Source organism: Bufo gargarizans, chromosome 6, assembly GCF_014858855.1.
Source record: "Bufo gargarizans isolate SCDJY-AF-19 chromosome 6, ASM1485885v1, whole genome shotgun sequence".
In the NCBI taxonomy this organism is placed as follows: domain Eukaryota; kingdom Metazoa; phylum Chordata; class Amphibia; order Anura; family Bufonidae; genus Bufo; species Bufo gargarizans.
The window spans coordinates 340,614,565-340,629,688 of record NC_058085.1 but is presented as its reverse complement, the minus strand read 5'-3'; the positions used below and the strand labels follow the sequence as shown (position 1 = coordinate 340,629,688).

At 44.2% G+C, this 15,124-nt stretch overlaps 1 protein-coding gene across 1 annotated transcript in view; it reads left to right on the top strand.

Moving 5' to 3' along the window:
* The window catches only part of LOC122942391 (serine/arginine repetitive matrix protein 2-like), a 38,567-nt gene extending 24,620 nt beyond the window's left edge, over positions 1 to 13,947 (top strand). The window contains exons 16-22 of the mRNA XM_044299982.1: positions 881 to 1,003; positions 1,276 to 2,378; positions 2,529 to 4,710; positions 5,854 to 6,084; positions 8,419 to 8,526; positions 8,611 to 10,026; positions 12,867 to 13,947. Coding sequence (XP_044155917.1) covers positions 881 to 1,003; positions 1,276 to 2,378; positions 2,529 to 4,710; positions 5,854 to 6,084; positions 8,419 to 8,526; positions 8,611 to 10,026; positions 12,867 to 12,973 — 5,270 coding nt within the window. The 3' untranslated portion in view covers positions 12,974 to 13,947. The remainder of the gene's footprint in view (positions 1 to 880; positions 1,004 to 1,275; positions 2,379 to 2,528; positions 4,711 to 5,853; positions 6,085 to 8,418; positions 8,527 to 8,610; positions 10,027 to 12,866) is intronic.
* The last annotated feature ends 1,177 nt before the right edge of the window (positions 13,948 to 15,124 follow it).

The window sequence follows — 15,124 nt, the reverse complement described above, 5'->3', positions numbered from 1 at the left end:
GATGGATCCGTTTGGCTCAGCTTTGTCAGACGGACGCCTCCAGAGCGGAATGGAGGCAGAACTGAGCCAAACAGATGCATTATGAACGGATCCGCATCCATTCAGAATGCATTGGGGCTAAACTGATCCGTTTGGGGCCGCTTGTGAGAGCCTTAAAGGATCTCACAGGCGGACCCTAAAACGGCAGTGTGAAAGTAGCCTAATGCGTATTATGTAGTGGAAAGCTTAAAAAACATTTCAAATGGGGTGGAATTGGAAAACAAAAATTGTAATTCCGCCATGTTAAAAAAATAAAATAAAGTTTTCTTACTGGGCCCAATATGTCGGAGGCATCCTGTTTTTGAGAGATCCTTTCAGCAGTCATCTCACTGCAATCCTGCCTGTAAGGACCACATTAGCGGCATGGACCTCCAGCAGGCTGTTCCGTTGGGTGAACAGCCTGCTGGATCCGTCCTGCCGCTAGTGACCGTGTGCCTCCGGACTGCCGCTCCGCCCCCATTATAGTCAATGGGGACGGGAGTTCCAGCGAGGCACGGCAAGAGGCTGCCGAAATAAAACTACGACATGCCCGACATTTATTCCGGCTGCTGTGCCTTGCCGGAACTCTGCCCCCATTATAGTCAATGGGGACAGAGTGGCAATCCGGAGGCACGCAGTCACTAGCAGCAGGACGGATCCGGCAGGCTGTTCACCCGACGGAACAGCCTGCCAGAGGACCGTGCCGCTAGTGTGAAAGTAGCCTAATACATAATCCACAATTAAAATAGCTGATGGTCACATCTTATCCACCCTTGTACAGTGAGGTCTGCAAACATCAATATAGTGACATGAAAATAAAACCTTTAAAACAGGAATACTCAGTTTTATTTTATAACCATAGGTAATGAAGCCCATAAAATTGTGCAGTCGCAGATCGAGCAAGAGCCTGTTATACAGAGCAGCCAAGCTGTTAAATCTACACAAAAGAGAGGGCGATTTTCCAAGAGCCAAATTTCTTCCTCAGGTGAGTCCATGTAGCCTCCTTGGTCTGGCATAATTACCCCCCCGCCCCACTTGTAAATATAGGTGAGTTTTGCTTTGGTGCAATTGCATATTTGTAAGCTAGTTGCCAGAATTTTTTTTCTAGAATTTGGTATTATGGGACTTGTAGTACTACACCTGATTAAACGAGGAAATTTACTTCATTATTCATAGTTCATTATTTTTCACTCAAGATTATTTTGTATTTGGCAGTTGAAGTCATCTTATGTTTTAACACTGGAATATTGCTTGCAGAATTGCCTAAGGAGCATGTTGCATCTGATGCTGATATGACTTCCCAAAGACGTAGAGGAAGACCAAGCTCCTCTGCTGTAGCCCCTAAAGAATCGCTATCATCTGATGCTGAGGTGACTTCCCCAAGTCGTAGAGGAAGACAAAGCTCCTCTGCTGTAGCCCCTAAAGAATCCCTATCCGATGCTGAGGTGACTTCCCCAAGTCGTAGAGGAAGACAAAGCTCCTCTGCTGTAGCCCCTAAAGAATCCCTATCCGATGCTGAGGTGACTTCCCCAAGTCGTAGAGGAAGACAAAGCTCCTCTGCTGTAACCCCTAAAGAATCGCTATCATCTGATGCTGAGGTGACTTCCCCAAGTCGTAGAGGAAGACAAAGCTCCTCTGCTGTAACCCCTAAAGAATCACGATCATCTGATCATGAGGTGACTTCCCCAAGTCGTAGAGGAAGACAAAGCGCCTCTGCTGTAGCCCCTAAAGAATCGCTATCATCTGATCCTGAGGTGACTTCCCCAAGTCGTAGAGGAAGACAAAGCTCCTCTGCTGTAGCCCCTAAAGAATCCCTATCCGATGCTGAGGTGACTTCCCCAAGTCGTAGAGGAAGACAAAGCTCCTCTGCTGTAACCCCTAAAGAATCGCTATCATCTGATGCTGAGGTGACTTCCCCAAGTCGTAGAGGAAGACAAAGCTCCTCTGCTGTAGCCCCTAAAGAATCCCTATCCGATGCTGAGGTGACTTCCCCAAGTCGTAGAGGAAGACAAAGCTCCTCTGCTGTAGCCCCTAAAGAATCCCTATCTGCTGAGGTGACTTCCCCAAGTCGTAGAGGAAGACAAAGCTCCTCTGCTGTAACCCCTAAAGAATCGCTATCATCTGATGCTGAGGTGACTTCCCCAAGTCGTAGAGGAAGACAAAGCTCCTCTGCTGTAGCCCCTAAAGAATCCCTATCCGATGCTGAGGTGACTTCCCCAAGTCGTAGAGGAAGACAAAGCTCCTCTGCTGTAGCCCCTAAAGAATCCCTATCCGATGCTGAGGTGACTTCCCCAAGTCGTAGAGGAAGACAAAGCGCCTCTGCTGTAGCCCCTAAAGAATCGCTATCATCTGATCCTGAGGTGACTTCCCCAAGTCGTAGAGGAAGACAAAGAGCCTCTGCTGTAGCCCCTAAAGAATCGCTATCATCTGATCCTGAGGTGACTTCCCCAAGTCGTAGAGGAAGACAAAGCTCCTCTGCTGTAGCCCCTAAAGAATCCCTATCTGCTGAGGTGACTTCCCCAAGTCGTAGAGGAAGACAAAGCTCCTCTGCTGTAGCCCCTAAAGAATCGCTATCATCTGATCCTGAGGTGACTTCCCCAAGTCGTAGAGGAAGACAAAGCTCCTCTGCTGTAGCCCCTAAAGAATCCCTATCTGCTGAGGTGACTTCCCCAAGTCGTAGAGGAAGACAAAGCTCCTCTGCTGTAGCCCCTAAAGAATCCCTATCTGCTGAGGTGACTTCCCCAAGTCGTAGAGGAAGACAAAGCTCCTCTGCTGTAACCCCTAAAGAATCGCTATCATCTGATGCTGAGGTGACTTCCCCAAGTCGTAGAGGAAGACAAAGCTCCTCTGCTGTAGCCCCTAAAGAATCCCTATCCGATGCTGAGGTGACTTCCCCAAGTCGTAGAGGAAGACAAAGCTCCTCTGCTGTAGCCCCTAAAGAATCCCTATCCGATGCTGAGGTGACTTCCCCAAGTCGTAGAGGAAGACAAAGCTCCTCTGCTGTAGCCCCTAAAGAATCCCTATCCGATGCTGAGGTGACTTCCCCAAGTCGTAGAGGAAGACAAAGCTCCTCTGCTGTAGCCCCTAAAGAATCCCTATCCGATGCTGAGGTGACTTCCCCAAGTCGTAGAGGAAGACAAAGCTCCTCTGCTGTAACCCCTAAAGAATCACGATCATCTGATCATGAGGTGACTTCCCCAAGTCGTAGAGGAAGACAAAGCGCCTCTGCTGTAGCCCCTAAAGAATCGCTATCATCTGATCCTGAGGTGACTTCCCCAAGTCGTAGAGGAAGACAAAGCGCCTCTGCTGTAGCCCCTAAAGAATCGCTATCATCTGATCCTGAGGTGACTTCCCCAAGTCGTAGAGGAAGACAAAGCTCCTCTGCTGTAGCCCCTAAAGAATCCCTATCTGCTGAGGTGACTTCCCCAAGTCGTAGAGGAAGACAAAGCGCCTCTGCTGGAGCCCCTAAAGAATCACTATCATCTGATGCTGAGGTGACTTCAACTCATCGTGGAAGACCTAAAGCTCTCCCAGAAAACCCTAAGGAAACTGTTCCCATTGCTGATGACAAGGTGGTTTCTCCAACTCGTAAAGGAAGACTAAGTACCACTGCTGAAGCACATAAGGAGTCTTTGCTCAGTGAAGCAACATCCCCAAAACGTAGAGGAAGAACGAGCACCTCTTCAGTTACCAATGAATCAGTTCTGTTGAATTCCCCAGTATCTAAGGAAAGACCTAGCACCACCACTGAAGTGCTCAAGGAATCTCTTCCTGTTTCTGAAGTTACTTCATCAGCTCGCCGCGGAAGACCCCAAAAAAGCGTAGCACCAGTACTGGAGGTGTCTGTTCCTATTGCACAGACTAAGTTGGCATCCCCAGCACGTAAAAAGAAACCCAGCATCCTACCAGAAATCTCCAAGGAGTCTGTTGCTGATTCTGCCAGAGATGTTACATCTCCTAATCATAGTGAAATTGCCAAGGATCCCACTGAAGGCAAGACAGTATTACAGACACGCAGGGGAAGACAAAAGTCCAAGGTAGATTTGTCCCAGAAGCCTTCAGCTCCCGAGGTTCAAGTGACTCGTGGAAGTAGGTCTAAAGTCGCTGCTGAATTATCGGTTTCAGTGTCAGATGAGTTGCCAACTACCCAGACACGCGGATTAAGACAAAAAGCCACAGGACAAGCTGCTAAAGTGTCTGCTTCCACCCCTAAGGTTAATGTAAGTTTGCCAACACGCGGAAGCAGGTCTAAAGGACTTGTGGAGGCACCAGAGGATTCCATACCGGTCTCGAATGACAAGCCTGTTATTCAGAAAGGAAGAGGCAAGACAAAAGTTACAGACAGTACACAGGAGTCTGTTTCAATTGATAGTGAGGCAACTGCACCAACACGTGGACGTCAGTCTAAGGTTACAACAGAGGAATCTGGTCCAGCTGTAGAAGAAGTAACTTCACAGAGGCGCAGAGGAAGGCTTAGAAGGGTAGACAAGCTTGAAGAATCTACAGGTTCTGAAGATGTGGCTTCATCTGTGGAGGAAGTGAGTGCTAAAGGCACAGAAGGTATTTCTGATAAAGTTACCTCGCCCACACGCAAGGGTAGATCTAGGAACACAGAATTGCCCAAGGCGACAGCACCGATTACTGATGAGGCTACATCAACTAAACGAAGGAGGCAACCTGAGACTACTGAAGGTTAGTTGGGAGTTTGCTAGAGCTTTATTGTATCACATGTAAAATGGTTTGTATTCCTGTATTTACTATTCTGCATCCATAAGTAGAGTTCATGCAGAAACTCCAAAAACTTGCAATGGTTGATTTCATTCTGTGGTGGCTTGTCTGAGGGCAGGTTTGATGTATGAAGGCACTGCTGGACAAAGAAATATAGTGTAAAGCATTGGGTGGAGAGCATAGTTGATCCTTCAACGATGCTTTATAGCACATCCTTTTGTCCAGCAGAGCTGCCACGAAGAAAACCTGCCGTAAGTGTGAAGCATGTCTTCAAGGGATCCAGTTTTATGGTTAAAGATTGTGTAAAACTTGTATTTCATTCATATAAAGCAGTTGTCTCACTTCAGCAACTAACATTTATTATGTAGAAAAAGTTAACACAAGGCTCTTACTAAAGTATTGTGATTGTCCATATTGCCTACTTTGCTGGCTGGATTAATTTTTCCACCACTTTATACACTTCTCATTACCATGGTTACGACCACTCTGCAATCCATCAGTGGTGGTCGTGTTTGCACACTATAGGAAAAATCACCAGCCTATGTGCGCTCTCAGTCACAGCCACCAGGGAGACGTGCACTTTATGCTATATTGTGCAAGCACGACCACCACTGATGGCTTGTATGTGATCAGTGTGTGTGTGATGGAAAAATGAATCCAGCCATCAAATGAACCAATACGGATAATAATAAATTAATAGGCACTTTAATTTCCTGCTCATTCTGGGCTTTGAAGTCAAGGAGGCGCTCCTATCAGTGACAGCAATTTCTGTCTACAGTCAGAGGGAACGCTGTCAATCACTGATGGGACCGCCTCTTGGACTTCACAGCCCAGAGTAAGCAGGAACTTAAATGAATAAATTACAAGTTTTTCTGAATTTCATACCATAAAACTATACATTAACCTTCTCCCTGCAGAGACTGCACTACATTTTCAAGGTTCCCATTAATGGGGTTGTTTCTGCATCAAGTGCTTGGTTTTCTGCAAGCCCCATTTAGTTGAACTGTCACAAATAGCTGAAATACATCAGTAGTCGTGACTCTGCAAGCTGTAAATATTTCTTAAAGTGCAATGGCAAGCTTTATTTGATCTTATCCTTCTTTGTAGGAGAGTCTGACTCGTCACAAAGACTGTCTCTAGATGCAAATGAAAAGACTTCCAAATCAACTAAGAAAGCTGTTCGTCAGAATGTCAGGTCAGCAAAGCAGATTGCAGATGAACACCTACAAACACCAGAACCTCAAGAGTCCATAGCTCCAGTTGCAGAAAAGAAAACCCAGCTACCTCCCTCAAGAGGAAGAAGAAAAGCAGTGCAAACTGAACCAGTACCTTCTGGAGGTAACCTGATTTACTTTTGCTAATATGTTAATTTTGTGAACTCATCGTTATATAGAAAAACAATTTTGGTGCAGAAGTGTACACAATACAATTGTTCTAATTACACTGCATAGCAGATTCTGCTTCTGAATAGCAGCATGGACCAGTCATGGGGCAGGCTGCTTATTTCAGTGCCTTAAGCTCTGTCTTCTAATCTCCCATATCCAGAGTGGTGCCAGGCCCCTAGAAAAACTAATGTAGCGGTAAAGAGAACCTGTTGCCATGAAATTAACCCAGTCACACTGTCTTGTAGGGCTAGCTCAGCTGAATGTAATATCTTTCACTTGATCTGCTGCTCCTTCCTATAAGGCTCTATTCACATCTGCATCAGAGGCTCAATTTTGGTCTCCATTGCAGATTCTGTCAAAAGCGGCAGAAAGGAAAACCCTGTATGCACAACTATCATCTAGTGCTATGTGATGTACTTAACCCCCTTGATGCAAAATGACACACTACATGTAGGTTACTTGTATACAAGGGAGCTGTAGAGTGTGCTAATCACCCAGTGCCCCTCCACACATGCAGCCACTTACCAGCCTTCTGCCGATCACCAGCAGCTCTGATCTGTACTGCCACTCGCGCTCCGCTGCCAGCCGCTCTGCACACAGCGCCGGGTCATAGTGCACATAAGCGCGCACTATGACCCGGCGCTGTGTCAGGATCCAGTGCAGCGTGTTGCGGACCGGCAGGTTACAACGGAGCGGTAAGTAATAGCAAGCCCTTCACTCCCGCTCAGTGGTCACATGATGCAAACGAATCCTCGATGCAAAAAATTTGCATCAATGATTTTTAAAACATTTTTGTCGAATTACTCTGTTTAATCGAGTAATCGTTTCAGGCCTTGTGCTGACAAGCTGAGCCTACTCCATAGGCAGCAGGTGTCAGCTTTGTAATGCATCTGACACTTGGCTGCAGTGCCTGGAGTTGGGGGAAGTCAGATCCCAATCATTAAACCCACTCAAATGCTTCAGTTAGACAGGAAGACAACTCCTTCTGTCCTCTGACCAGATCCTCTGCAGCGAAATAGTGCACGCAGTAAAACTCAAACAAAGCTGAAAATTTATATTTTTTTTCAGTACACAAAATGGTATATTAACCCTTTAATGATCGGGCAACTTTAATTTTTTTGTACTCCCAGCTGTTTACCAAAGCCATTACTTTTTATTTTCACATAGCCTGATGAGGGCTTGTTTTTTGTGAGACAAGCTGTACTTTCTAATGGCACCATTTACAGTTGCATACAATGTGGTGGGGACCGGGAAAGTTCCAAATAGGGTGGAATTATAAAAAAAGAAAAAACTCAATTCCACCAGTTTTTTTTTATTGGTTTTGTTTTTACAGCATTGTTACAGCATTTTCTATGTGGTAAAACTAACCGGTTACTTTCATTTCTCCAGGTCTCCATTTATAACAATACCACATATGTATAGTTTTTCTTTGCATCAACATATTACCCCTATAACTTAATTTTTTTTTTTTCTTTGTGTACAGAGGGCTCACTTTTTGTACTTTTTATTGATGGGGGTGTGTGACTTTTGATGCCCAAGATTCTTTTTTTTTTTTTCTTCTTTAATTTTGTTATGTACTTTAAATTTTAGAGGAAGGTGCGTATTTATTTTTCTTCATTTTAGATTTTAAAGTCGCCCCCCCCCCCCCCCTCGCGGTCACCCCCTGTATAGTTCCCCTATGGTACTATAACAAGCAATTAGATTGCTTCTCTAATACTCTCTATAGGAACTAATGTACAGCAGCCCTGTACCATTCCAGAGTACAGTGGCTGCCGCACACTACACCTGGGAGCACGTGTTTCCGGTTTTTATTCTACCAGATGCAGTGGTTACATTTGACCACAGTAGCTGAAGGGTTAAAAGTCCACAATCGGTGTTACGGACATAAGTCCCTGGTGTCAGGCAATTAGTGGCTATGGCATGCGCTACACACTCAAGTGGGCACTGACTGCTGATTTGTATACACTTAAAATGGTTGGCAACAGGTTAAGTAGTACCAGTTTAAAAAAAAAACAAAAAAAAAACTCATGACTGTGGAACAGAAAAATAAGATATGGCCCTTGGAAGGTGTGGAGGAAAAATAACTCCTGATCCTTAAGATGTTAAAATAATTCTATGGCGCACGTGTGCATTTTTCTGTATGTTTGAAGGTACATTTTTTTAAAACTCAGTGTGTTGTCATTCATTGTTTTTGCCCTTTTTATACAGCTGTTACGGATGCCTGCTGGTAGTTTACTTCATTGCAGTGCCTAAGTGTTTTTTTTTGTTTTTTTTTATATGGTTTCAGGAGATCCTAATTCAAGTTTGAAGAATGAACAACCTGAAGCGTTACCTGTTCAAACGTCCCCTTTACCCCGAAGAGGTGGAAGACGTAAGAACGCAGAAGAACTTTCCAGTGAGTTCAGAGCACGTTGGTTATTGTAGGTAGAACATGTTTATGGAATTAGGCAAAGTAATTATTTATATTTTTGTTTTTAAGGTATTGAGCCTGATGTTGCTAAACCAAAGACATCCAAACAGGAAACCAGAAGCAGGGGCCAATCCAAGTCCAAGAGTTTAACAGAGATTATGGTAGGAGATTTAGCCGCTTCAAAAGAGCCAGTTAAGAGCCCAGAGCCCAAATCCCCCAAAAGAACAGCTAGGCAAACAAAGGACTTGGTGACTGAACCTCCAGCTGAAAGCAAGCCTAAGAGTTTGCGTGGACGACCAAACAAAAGCAGAGATCTCTCTCCTGAGGCAACAAGTTTGGCCAGTTCTGAAACAGTGGTATCTAAAATTGAGGTCTCTCAGAAGGCATTACCAGCAAGGGGAAGACCTAGAACTACAAGAGACATTGGCAATGTATCTGTTTCTGATGCTGATGAACAGACAAAGGAATCTAGCGCTAAACAGCAAAGAGGTTCAAGAAGAAATCAGCGTTTGCAGAAGGAGTCCAGTGCAAGTCATGAAGATCAGACTAAACCTGCTGCTTCAGAGGATACAGAACCTAAAAGAAGGGGGACACGGGGTAAAATATTAGACACTGATGAGCCTCAGTCAGCCCCTGAAGTAAAGGGTAGAAAGAATGCAAGAGGTAAAACTGTACAAAATACGGATGCACAGACTGTTGCTAAATCGCAGGCAAAATCTGTACAATGGCACCCTCTGCTGGCCACTGACATTCAAAACACAGAAGCATCTTCTCAGGAGTCCAATGAAATGTCTACAAGAGGTGGTAGATCTAAGGTAAAGGCTAGACCTAAAGCATCAGAGCTGCAACTTCCTGTTAAGAGATCTCGTAGAGGAAACAATCAAGCAGAAGCTGAGGAGATTCCAGCATCAACCAGCCCTGAATCTCTAACAGTGTCAGATGTTGCGCCTCCTAAAAGAGGCAGAAAGGCAGTCGTGCATGCGAAAGATACAGATGAAAAATTAGCAAACAAGTCCACGAATTCTGCAGAAGTTGTTCACACAAGTCCACAACGAAGCCGACGAGGAGCGTCTTCTAAGGTAGTAGATAGTGAAAATAATGAAGTTAATTATGTTGAACCGTCCACTTCAAGAAGGCAGAGAGGAGCAATGGCTAGTAAGACACCCCCAGAAAATGAAAGTACCCAATCCCCTGTTAAATCAAAAAGGGGAGGCTCAGGTAAAGATAAAGCTGATGAAAGTTCGACAAAGTCTACAAGGGGAGTGAAAAGGAAACTGCCGAACAGTGAAGCAAAAAGTGCACCTCTTGATGAATCTGAAACTCCTTCTCAAGCAAGCGAGTCCATCCTAGTGGAAACAGAAAATATTCCTGCTGGTCGTGGTAGGAAAAATCAAAGAAATACCAAAACACAGAAAGAAGTTAAAGAGGCACAGCCAGAAAAGCAATCGGTGACCTCTGAATCGCCTGCAAAGAAAAGAAAAACTGGTAATTTGTTTTTCCATAAACCACACTGGAGCAGTGCTACAAACACAGCAAGAAGTGATGTGATTTCTGTCTTCATATCTCACAGCATTGCCAGCGGATAGCTCTACAGAAACAGCCACGTTTGTGGAATTGCTGCTTCTACCGGGCAGACAGTTGGGTAGAAGCAGCGCTTCCACAAATGTTGCGAGAAATGATGATAGAATGCATCTCTTCTCACAGTATTTTTTAGTGTGTAGTTGTAAATTGGCGAATGCTCTGGCAGGGAGCCAGTGGCCCTATGAAATTCCTCATCCCTGATATAGGTGAAGGTGCTTCTTACAGGCATTTGTCTTAATGCACAAATTCTTGTTTAACTAGATAATATCTATGTAGAGTTGCACTGGGTATCGAAGTTTTGAAACCCAATCGATACTTTGACCTGGATCGATACAATCCCTTGTCTTGCTATTTAACGATACTAGGCTCGGCTGCTGTGTGTCCTAGTATCTGTTAGAGAACATAGCACGCGCTGCTCTCAGTGCACGGCATGTTCTCAGCAGCATAGGGGAGAAGGAGGCAGTCCCTCCCCCCTGTGCCGCTGCCACCAATGAATGTAATTAACACATTAATTTAAGTTTAGGCTGCGGGTGCCGCACCTGAGGGGTTAATTGCCGGGGATCACAGTGCAATGTCATAGAGGGCGGGTGCCAGGTATGTGATACTGCTGCCAGTACCTGCTGCCTACACTTAAATTAATGTGTTAATCGTTGGGTCAGTGGCAGTTCTAATTGGATCCCCAGCAGTATAATCGCAGGGCTCTGATCGGTTACCATGGCAGCCAGGATGGTAACCTCCCTGCTGCTGTGTGCACTATGCACAGGGAAGCAAGGAGAATGTTAAGTCATATTCACCCTAATAGAGCTCTATTAGGGTGAATAGGACAGGGGATTAAAACAGGACTCGACAAATCGCTAGTGGCTCATGCTCCTCATTGCTGCGGTGCATCTTCTTCTCAGAAGTGTGGCAAGTGGCAGTACGATAGGGGGCGGCCTCCCCCATCATTGGTGGCAGCAGCAGTTCCAGCCATGTAATCCTGGGGCTCCGATCGGTTACCATGCCAGCCAGGACGCTACGGAAGTCCTGGCTGCCATGGCCAGTTACTCTGCAGCAATATACTTGCTTGCATGCGCTGTGGCCGCCCAGTGCTCCTTCTTGTAACTTGTCACAGGTCTGTGCGGCGCATTGCTATAAGCCCTGCCCATGATTGCTATAAGCCCTGCCCACCAAATGATTTTTTAGCTGGCTCCTAGATTCCAAGGAAATTTGTCAAGCCCTGGATTAAAAGATCCCAGGTTCTAGATCTAATAGGTATTATAACTATTGCACATGGTAGCCATATTTTGACCCCTAACTTTTTAGTATTTGAGTATGGGGGCTCATTTGTGCTGGGCGAACTGAACTTTTCATTGATACCATTCTGGGGTGTGTGACTTTATGATCACTTATTTTTATTTATTTTTTGTAGAAAATGAAGCGACCAAAAAACGGCGAATCGGCCATTTTTATGTTTTTTTCTGGTTTGCTGTTTGCCGTATGGCGAATATATTTTTATACTATGGCCGCATTTTTTTTTTTTGTTTGGGAAAAGGGGGTGATTTGAATGTTTTATTTTTTTAAACTTTTATTATCATAGACTCCAATGCACTTGCATTGGAATCTATTATTTTACTACTTTCCTATGGAGCCCTATTACAGGCCGCTACATAGGAAATGCTATGCAGCAGCCTCCTGTCATTCATAAAGACGGGCTGCTGCGTACACGCTACGGCTCCTATATTCACCTTACGGGGGAGCCGAAGCATAACCGAAAGTGCGCACTTTCGGTTTTAGCGCACTCAGATGCCGTAGTTAGGATTGACCACGGCATCTGAGGGGTTAAATGTCCAATCGACATTACTGCCGGTTGCGGACATGAGCTGCGGGAGTCTGCTAAAAGAAGCAGGCGGCTATAGAGGCAGGAGCGGGCGCCATCTTTAAACACCAACCCAGCACCGTACATGTATGGCCCTGGGCGTGAAGGGATTAATGGTTGCCTAGTTCTATAGTATAGTTGACATCCTTGCTTTACTCTACCGCAAGTAACTGAGTAGGGTTATATTAGTTTGCCACCTCAGCTGCTGCATCTCGATGGCTCAAAAAGTCTTATTCTAGAGTCATGACCTATTATAGCTACTGTATTGGGGGGGGGGGGGGGGGGGGGTATGGAATCTGTGGATGGCACAGTTTAGGGGAGGGGGGGGGATCTGTGGATGGCATTGTTTAGGGGAGGGGACTCGGCTCCCTGCTGTTGTGTGCACAAAGCACAGGGCAGCAGGGAGAGTGTAAAGTCCTATTCACCCTAATAGAGCTCTATTAGGGTGAATATGACAAGGGTTCTAGCCCTTAAGGAGGCTAATAGTTATTAAATAAAAAGTAAAAAAAAAAAAAAAAAGTTTAAACACGCCCCCCAAATATAGAAAACAATATATAGCATATCGCACATGCTTAAAATTATATCGCAATATAGATTTTAGGCCATATCGCCCACCCCTAGGATTTACTATATTATACAAGAGCAGGTTGCAGTAGAAGCTCAAAGGAGTTGCACAGCGTTAGAGAAACATGGCTGCCTTCTAAAAAACAGTGCCACACCTGTGCCTGGGTTGCATCTGGTATTGTACCATGGCACCATTGAAGCTTGAACTCACTTCTTTGGAAGTAAGCAGCCATGTTTAAATGGTCATGGGCAACCTCTTTTTAATGGTAAAGATTTTTTTTATCAGATTCTTAACATTTCCCTTTTGCTGCTTTTGTTTCTTCAGAGGAAGCTCCCACAAAAAGAAGCTCAAGACAACAGACGTCTAAACTTGAGAATGAGAAGCCGTCCGCAGCAACAAAAACCCGAACAAGCACACGGAGCAGGAAATAGCAAAGATAGCCGTCCGTCCGCCTCCTCCTTGTAAATTAAATTATAACATTTTCGAACGGATCACTAAAAAAAAAAGTTCTTAAAGTGGTTTAAGAGAATTCTAGATGTTTTAATTCCCTAGCACTGCTTAATCGTTTTCAATGGAATTGTACATTTTTATATTCAAAATTTTTTTAATCTTATTTTTGTCATAAAAAGTTTAAGCTTTACATTTTATGCAGATGACTGGATGAAAGGGAATGAATGCTTTGTGGCTGTGTCTGAAATTCAATTTAACATTTGTTTTTTGTTTTTTTTTTATGCCGTACTCGTGTTAGATTCCTGTACATGTTGAGTACACAGAATTTGCTGGTCTTTTTATATATTGCTTTTGCTGTGGTTCATAATAAAATATTGGAATGATTTTTTTATTTTTTTTTGAACTAACATGTTACATTTGTAATTTGCCTTGCTGAATGTGATGCAAAGATTGTAATCAAATCATTCCAGTTTGTGGCTTCCTGTAATTATGCCATACACACTGTCTTAAGTCAGTTTTAACCACACATATTTAAGTTTTTGTATTTTTTAATATGGGGGAATTAATATATGTAATATATCTAGACATGTCTGGGGTTTTCTGGGATTAATCAGATAGCACTGCCCTTATCAATAGACCATGTCGGGTGTTGCGCCTCATTCCTATTAAAGAGGATGAAGCCAAACTGCAATACTAGACATGGCCTATAGATAAGTGCCTTTTTGTTTCTGCAAAACGTTCTTTCCCAGAAAACCCCTTTTATTCTGTACTTTGTGGCTAATGTGATTTCTGTGAGTTCTTATTTTTCAAATATTTCATTAGCTCCAGTGACAGCCCAGGAATTGTGAATGAGCATGAAGAGGCCTGTTTTCATGGGAATGTAGCGTAGGATCTTTTGCGTCCTGTAATGCCTTTGATACCATGAGGAGGCCTTCACAACAAATGCTCAACTGGTCCTTTTAAAAACTGGTGTACATATAATTCCAAACATGGAATTGAGTTTTCGTTTGTTTTAATGTATGGAAAAAAAAATTAAAAAGCTGACTTGCAATGTTACCTTTTATTGTATTCTGATTATTCATCAATGTTTACGTTATGTAAGTTCCCCCTTTGAGGACCCTGCCATATTTCACCTTAAGGACCAGGCCATTTTTTGCAAATCTGACATGTCGCTTTATGTGGTGATAACTTTAAAACGCCATTGAGATTTTCCATAGCATCACCACGATGGCCATACAAGGAGATTGAGCTCTGTAGGTGCAGGAAGTAGAGAGGTTTAAATACCCACCAAACACCAGTATTTCCTCCCCCTACAGAGGACAGGGGCGGAGAAAGTTCTCCATGTGCAGCCGCCATGGAGATGAAGGTCTTGGAATGATGTGGAGTCGCGTACCTGCTTCAACGGGACCCTCATCAGACCACGGTCTTGTGCTAGCGCCGGGCAGGGGGGCTGGGGCCTCCTCCCGGAGCGCAGACGCCCGCCGGTTTACTAAAGCCACAGCCGGGTTGTGGCACCTGAGGGGTTAATTGTGCAGATCACAGCCCCCTGTAAAAGATCGAGTGGTGCCAGGCAGCAGGGGGCAGTTATGTACACAGTAGTTAGTATATTCTAACTTGAATCGTCCCCATCACCATGGGAACGCCTCTGTGTTAGAATATATGTATGTGCACCCCTTATCATATGTACAGCGCTATGGAATGAATGGCGCTTAAATAATAAATAATAATAATATACTGTCGGATCTGAGTTTTCACGATCGTGAAAACCCAGTTCTGAAAAAGCTGTTATGCAGACGGATCCGCACTGAACGGGTACCATCGTTTGCATTTATAGGTGAGGCTCCGCACCTAGCGCAAGTGTGAATGTAGCCTAATTAATTTTCCATGAGCTCACCACGACAGCCCGTATTTCCCTCCCTTTTTCGTTACTTTGGGGTTGATATGAAGAAATATCTTCTCCAGTTAAAAAAATTTTTCATGTGTGTATCCACCACCTTTTACTCTGGCGTTTGGTAGTGGGATCGTGGTGATCTCATGGAAAATGAATTACCGGTAAGTACTTCTTCCGGCTTTCTCATCACACATTGTACTTTGACAGTGGTAAAACTAAGTAAAAAAAAAAAAAAACATTT